The 7,963-nt window shown below is 47.1% G+C and overlaps 1 protein-coding gene across 2 annotated transcripts in view; it reads left to right on the top strand.

Annotated features, from left to right (window-relative positions):
• The window catches only part of LOC138581368 (formin-J-like), a 1,098,959-nt gene extending 1,091,635 nt beyond the window's left edge, over positions 1-7,324 (top strand). For both annotated transcript variants that reach the window (XM_069652650.1, XM_069652651.1), the window contains one exon: positions 5,864-7,324. In XM_069652650.1, the coding sequence (XP_069508751.1) occupies positions 5,864-6,157 (294 nt within the window). In that variant the 3' untranslated portion in view covers positions 6,158-7,324. The remainder of the gene's footprint in view (positions 1-5,863) is intronic.
• The last annotated feature ends 639 nt before the right edge of the window (positions 7,325-7,963 follow it).

The raw sequence follows: 7,963 nt of genomic DNA on the forward strand, positions 1-7,963 counted from the left end.
TAAAAGACCCCATAGCCCATTAAACACATCTAGATTCAAAGAAACACACTCAAATCATGCCCAAGAGTTAGGGTAAAAGAGTCTCACTCTTGGCAGGAGAAGAAAATAAGCCCCAAAAATCCAGCAAAGCTGCTGGGGGACTCACTAGGTTAGGAAATTCAGCCTGAACAGAGAATTCTCCCGAACACACCCCGACAGCAGAGAAGACCGCCGGACAGGGCCCGGCAGCAGGAGAACGTCATGCGAGCCCACCCAGCGACAGAGAGGACCGCCAGACACAGCACAGCAGAAGGAGGAGCCGCCACCAAGAGCAGCCCCAACGGCGAGAGCGAGATGCAGGGAGGAGTACGCGGCTATTGCAGGTACCGAACCCCGCATCTCCTGCACAGTGACAGTCGGTAAAAAAGAAAGGGGAATCCCCGTGTCTACCCACACGTGACATTAGAGAAAAAAAAAAGACCATAGAGCTACGCTGCGGCAAATAAGGGAAACCCTGTGTCTCCCACATGTGACACTAAATCAACAATAAAGCTAACACAAAAAGGGAATCCCTGTGTCTCCCCAACGTGACAATGTATAATACAGCAATAAAACCGAATGAGGTTAACCCCGCGTCTCCCACCCAGTGACACTCAAAATACAAGGAGGGAAAACCTGTGTCTCCCACAAAGTGACATCACAAAAGTAACGAAATACTAGCCCATCAGAAATAACCCCGCGGCCCCCACCAGTGACACCCACTGAGAAATAAATGAGTAAATAAATGTAAAGAAGGAAAGGGGATACACAACAAACATTGCCAGAACGCCACTGATGAAGGCCACCACGAACCTCGAAGGTGTCCCACCCTACCAAACCAGCTAGCTGAAGCTGCCCAGAAGGAGAGCCACATCCTGGCACACCAAACAAGCGACCACAGCGCCCAAATTGACATTGAACGCTTTGTAACACACAGGAGCCTGCCAAACTGCCAGCTGTCCCATCTGGCACTACCATAACGAAGGCAGCACCACTACCAGAGCCAGCACAAGAGTGCACCCACCCTGCCAACACCCAGGCACCCCGACCAACGCAATACAAGATGGGGGAAGCAACGGGAGGGACACGAGAACGCAGTGGCACCCACGACCAGCAGCGCCAACACCACCACAAGGGCACGCACAGGAAAGAAAGAGAAGACAGACATGAAAAGCCGCCCAAATTCATGTGTACCAGCAGCAGAGAAGACCCGTACCAGACAAGACCGGCAAAAGTAAAAGCAACGCCACCCATACAAACCAGAGGATCAAAACACAACGATCTGCCGCCAAAGATCACACGCAAGCGCACCGTGACTCCATACCCAAACTAAACACCGACCACCATGACTGACCCAGCGCAAGCAGATGCCGACGCAAGTGCGCAAGCCCTAGCAGACTTGGGCCCCACTTCATATGCCACCATCATGAGAAGGCCCAACCCATTCGCCTTGATCCCGCACCACGACCAAGGAACAAGATGGGAGGAATGGGTCGAAGAATTTGAGGACTTTTTAGGTGCAATTGGTAACAAAGACCCGCCCAACAAACTCAGCATATTTAGGAACTTGGTAGGAAAAGAAGTAAAGGACATCATCAAGACAATCCCAGCTACAGACAAAACCACGTACCAACGTCTCCTCGATGCACTAAACGACAAACTCATAACAGGATCCAACAAAGACTACGAACGCCTTGCATTCAACCAACAAAGGCAGCGTCCACACGAATCAATTGGGGAGTTCATCATACGTCTCCAGCAGAAGATAGGAGACTGCGACTTCGCCAACTTCAATGATGAAGAAGCTATAAGACTAAGGATCATAGAAGGGTGCACCTCGTCAACGTTCAGGAAACACCTTCTCATAAAGCCCCTACCCCTAGGGAAAATACTGAATATGGCAAAAACATACGAGAGTTGAGGCACAGGCAGACACCATTGAAAGGAAAATGGAACGCGACGCCATTGCAGCCCTCACGGAAGAGCGACCGCAATACTCTGAGCCCACTCGACCCTGGAGAAGGAGGAAACCGAGAAGACACTGGCCAGAAAGTCCGGACACAGAACAATGCCACGGGCTAGGGTGGAAACACACCCACAGACAACCATACCCAGCCTTTGGACGAACATGCTGGCGCTGTGGCCAGGAAGGTCACCTTCAGAGAATGTGCAGGACAAGACCATCCACAAGCTCGACATGCCAACTCACACCCCAGGCAAGAGTCCCGAGTACATCTAGAGCACGGTTAGACATCAGAAAAGACATCACGAGTGTGAACACCAGCCCACCCAGAAGTCTCAGGACTGCACAACCCCTCGACGCTTACGGACCAGCACTTGGCACACAAACCCCACCCGTCCTGCGAGAGGACTATGAGCTTCGCAACCGCCCAGTGCCCTTGGAAATATCGTACGGGGGGGGAATAGAAGTCACAGAAAACTGCAGTACAAAGCAACCGTACCAGACAAGGGTGGAAGAATACCCCCTAGACAAACCCCAAGACCATGCCGCCCAATGGAGGACAGCACAGACAGAACAGCCCAAAGGACAGTCACGACGTGACCCGAACCAAGGAGACCGCAGAGTGCCGGACACCATCCGCATGATACCGAGTCCCGCCAGAGGACACAGCCGTCTCAGTCACCGGACAGCACTACAGCACGCACTCATCAGCGTCCACTACAGGTCATTCAAAGTAACCCACAAGAAGGACCACGTGCCCGAAGAGCGGGTGACAACTATGACAGAGAACCACGGCAAAATGACGCCAAAGGATCCCTCCTCCACGAGCTATACTTTGAAGAGCAGGAAGGGAGAAGAGATTGAGAGAAGGGAAGAGGAGAGAGCAAAGACCTATGAAACACTGCAACAAGAGAGCGTGGAAGAGACCCACGAGCAACCAAGCAGGCCCCACCGGGCCACCAAGAGACCCCAACGTCTCATCGAACAAATGTGACCCGGGAAGTCTCATGTTAAGCAAGGGGGAGGTGTTGTAAGTGGGAAAAGGACAGAGCCCCTTTAAGAGGGAAGCCCAGGACTAATGGGAAGGAGCGGGAGGCAGGAGGAAGGGGAGGAGCATGGGAAGGGAAACCGCAGTAAGAGCATGGAGGAATAAAGGGAAGGTTGGAGAGGCAATGGCTCCTGTGTCTGTCATTCAGTGTGCGTGTGAATGGCCCACCTCAGCAGTATAACACACATCTTCTCACATTCTTACCTTGTGCGTGGCAGTCAAAGGTTCTTTAATGAAATTGGCTTATTTACAAGTATCCCAGATTCCTAGCACTAAACTAATGATAACGATGTGTTATTTATATAGCGCTTTAATCCAAAGCGCTTTACAGAGCACACATTTACATACAATATCACCCAACCGATACTGGCACTCATTTATCGACCTCAGAAGGATGAAAGGTTGAGTTGGCCTTGCCGGGATTCAAACCTAAGACCTCCAGATCACACTCAGATTGCAACAGCGAGCGCTCAACACACTGAGCTATCTTACCAACTACAGCCGTGTTGTTTGGACAGTGTGACATGTTATTCATGTGATAACATCAACTAGTTGTTATGCTAGCCCGCAAAGAGATACATGTAAAGTTTGTCTAATTCCAAAATGAAATACTGTTAACTCTGTATCATTTTAAAGGAAGACTGTATGACTCCAAAGCCATGTTTCGGGGTGAAATGTACCAAAATGTTAATCTGACTTTATTTTGAAACTGATAAACATTATGCTGTATCTTTTTTTAAATGAATTGACAAGACTTGAATTCATTTAGTGAAAAAAGTTTCTCTTTGCCTTCCCAACTTGTCTCTTTCTCGCTTCCTTCCGCATTCTTGTTGCTCCGCCATTTCCCCCACATTATCTCCTCCTTTTCTACTTTCCACATCCTTTTAAGCTCCTCCTAGGTTCCTCTCATTATATGTTCCCCCTCCTCCATTATATTCTGCTCCCTAGCCTCCTCCTCGGTCTCCATTTCTTTCCAAGCACCGAGTTGGTGGTAGATCTCTCTCTTCAGCTGGGGTCTCCCTCTGGAACAGCCTCCCCGCGTTCATGAAACTTGAGGAGAACCATCTCTGGTTCCGGAAGCACCTTAAAACGTTCCTCTTTGCTTTCGCTTTCTCTCCCCATCTCCCATGCTGAATTTCCTGGCGGAAGCTTCAATGGTTACCTGGCCACCCTTCTGATCTCAGGCCCAGACCCTGCCAGCTGCACACCTGCATTGCCTCCCTGCCAACCCCCGCACCTGGGGACTGTTTTCTGTATCCCTTACTGTCCCCCTACCTGCACTCATGTCTGCACTTACCTTGCACTTGCCACCAGCTGGCTGCTCCCTTATTTATCTTATTTGTTCTAGTATCCTATGTACTGCACTTTCCCCTCCCCCTTCCCCCATGCACTGTCCCCCTCCCCATGCACTTGCGCGATCTGAATAACACCCGGCCTAGTAAGATCGTTGTCTGTCGCCCCTGTGTTCCCCCTCCCTTGCCGCGTCGTGCCTTGAAACATTTGTGTATAGGCGCGTTATAAAAGCCATATCATAGCATTTCCCCATCACTTTCTCCATTCTTTTCTTTATCAGTGCTCTGCTCTTTTCCATTCTCCTTTCCATTCTCTTCAGTGACTTCCTCCTCTGCCTCACTCTTTTTCAGTCTTCTCCTCCTCGCTCTTGGCATTGATTCACTGTGAGAGCAAGACTCGTGAAAGGTTTTCTTGTATTGAACTAATTTTCCTAATGTGAATAGAGCAGTCCATGGACACACACAGTGGAAGCTTAGCGGATGACATAGACATTTCTGCAATTCTCACTGTGGTTTTCATGGGGTGATTTCCTACCATCCCGCCAAGGACTTTCAGGGCCACTAGGGTGGATAACATATACAAGTCCAGGGATGGACTGGGGAGCTTGGGCTGTGTACCTTCTCCATGGCTTGGGTCACCCCAGGTCCACCTATTAACCTCCACCCTGTGACTTCCTCACCCCTGAAGGGTACTTTAAGGAGCGCTTTTGACTAACATCTATCAAAAAAAACTCAGTGCATTAGTGGGCAAGTTTCTATTCCTTCCTTATCAAACATTAAAAACATGTCTACGTGCCACCAATTTGATATTTTTTTTTAAATCATAGACACGATTACATGCTCAACATAGCCCTGGATTAACCGGCTCCATGGATTCAGGAACGTGCTTTTCCTTCCAAGGGATTCCATTCATTTTAGCAGACGCTTCATTGTAATTAATTGGCAAGAACAAGAGCTGCCCTGACACAAGCAAACAGAGAAACAAACTGCCCACACTGATGCAGCATGTGTTGCTTTCATGCACTTGGCAAGAGTAGCCTCCATTTTGGTCGTGCCAACACAACGTTCTGTCATGTGTCTGTAATGTCTTGCTCAGCAATGGGCTGAGCAGAGCAAGGCCAAAGTATGCTCTTAGCTATAATCTGTATTACCATTGAGGCAATCAACGGATTCATTATGGATGCTCCATGTGTGTGTCCTCCATACAGTATGGCATCATAACATAAACAGACACATACATCTTGGATAAAACTTGAATTCCTTACGTGGAAGCATGTGCGCTTAAATAGTGGACATCGTTGGAATATATTTTCTGTGGGACACCGTGCACGTGATGGTGGCAGTAGTGCTCCCTGCTAGTTTGTTCAACTCCTGCTGATTTCGCTGGAGCCGAGCCTTGTAATTGGTGTGTATGGACTAGAGAAGTAGGAATTTGTTTGCATTAGAGGTTAATGCGGTGGTAATACATGCATTATTTGCGTTCATTTTACAGGCATTGTTTTAAAAAATGACTGCTTCTCATATTGTCATTGATATTTTCAGGATGAAAGTGAAACCATACTGAAAATCGGAAAAAAGTTATTAGCTGCTCGGGATGATACTGCGATGAAACCAACACCCATTGCTGCTGAAACTGTGGGGAAGGTGCCTGGAGAAGAAGGCCCTCCTGGAAGATGCTGTGAATTGCTGTGCAGATCTCTCAAAAGCAGCGAACAAAACACTTGTGAAAACGAAACCAGGACAGACGCAGAAAGTGAAACAGCAGGGTCTTCAATGAGGTTGATGTTTACCAAAAAATGTAAAGTAGCCCCCTCCCCCAAAAATGCTTCCGCCTAGGTTTGTATGTGTCCACTCCTCCCTTGCGCGCCACCCTTTACAAATGTGGAGTTTAGTTTTAGACATTTCGGATCTCCCCATACCTGGAACGTCTCATCCGCATTCCCTTGGTTTTCTTAACTTGTGTCTGACAGTAATATTACATATTTGACATGCTCAGCTTCCTTCCTTGTCTTCCTTAATTCGTCAGCTGCGTTTGAGTCGTTTGCTCTGCATACTCAGTTGTTTGCCTTTTTGGCACCTAAACATGTGTAAAAAATGCAAACATGCTAATACCGATTTACAGTATTCATTTTTTTGAAGGGTGATTCTGCGGTCTCCTCTTATCACAAATATCCAAAATACTTGGGAAATATCTATTCTTTTCACCCAGGGAAGTACTATTTTGTCCTGTCCAGCCATAGGTGGTGCACAAGAAATTGTTAACATTGCGCCGGTTCTGCAAAGACCAGCAAAGACCCAGGCTGCCGCTGGACCAGTGCAAAGAAGCTGTGAGGCAAACCTGGGGGGTTGTGCCCCATTACAAAACAAAAATACTGCTCCGAAGCAGCTTACTGCTTGACCCTAGCTGCAGAGCTTCACCCTGCTAAGAGCATCAGCGATGGTCAAGTGCACATTGGACGAGGGTCACACATGGGGGGCTGGGAGGTGGGAGCAGGGGAGTCAGTAACTGGATACCCCCAAGGGCGCCAGAGTACCCCATTTCACATATATATTGTGGACTCTCAGAGTACTCTATGTGATTCTACGTGTTTTTGCAAGGCTTATTTTTGAAAGTATTCATTTTGGTAAAGCACTTTTGTTCGATCAGAATTCGACCCGTTTTTTTGTTAATTACTATGGGGGGTAACCCCCCTAATACTCTACGCCCTCACCTCCTTTCCTCATACCACCCACCACGTACTTCCCTACCCTAACATAAAAATACACACACATATACAAAAACTGGTTGAATATTGATCGAACAAAAGTCTATGACCAAAATGAAGACTTCCGAAGGGAAGTCGATTACTTGATTTGATACGGCTCTATGCATGTCTTCTAGATCCTGTTTGACTCACAAGCTGGTGACCAGGCGACAGATTATCAAAACCCTGCCCTTGTGCAAATAAAATGCAGCAAACAAATCTGTATTATCTAAAAATAAATTCAAAGGCAAAAATGAAACAGACTTTTTTGTATTTATTATGTTTCCTGCTTAACATGACAATAAATGCAGTACTTAGGAGCCTGATTCACAGAAGCGTTTTACAATGGCGCAATCCCTTTGAAACACGCTCTGTGAAGCAGGCCCTAAGTTTCTTCCTATGTTATGCAGCAAGCGTTCATATGCAGAAATGGGGGAGCTCCGCAACTGAGAACGAACCCGCACAATTAACCTTTTCTATGGGTTGGTCCCCATTCAGGAGGATCTATAAGTGCATTTGAGCTCACTGGAACAAAGGTAATTACGTGTATTTCATATTGCAGAAGAGGCCTTCTGGTTCCAGCAGCAACACAGTTAAATTGTCTGAGTTCTAGTTTATTCAGATTCTTATCAGGTGTTTGCATAAGAACAATGTTACAACGTAAAAATCGGACACTCAGGTCCATATCACAACATGCCTAGTCAAGTCATGCCCCGTAATCCAGAAGCTAAAAATGACATTGTTGATTGATCCCAATAATTCAATAAAATCATAAAGTCATATTACATTGATTTCTCAATCTTGCTTCTAAAATTGTTTTAATTTCATAAATAACCAATTAAATGTGACTGGTTTGCCCATCATCATATTAATATAGAGCTGTATGTCTTGTGTTGAA

This window comes from Ambystoma mexicanum, chromosome 3p (genome assembly GCF_040938575.1).
Source record: "Ambystoma mexicanum isolate Mex_15411 chromosome 3p, UKY_AmexF1_1, whole genome shotgun sequence".
Lineage (NCBI taxonomy): Eukaryota > Metazoa > Chordata > Amphibia > Caudata > Ambystomatidae > Ambystoma > Ambystoma mexicanum.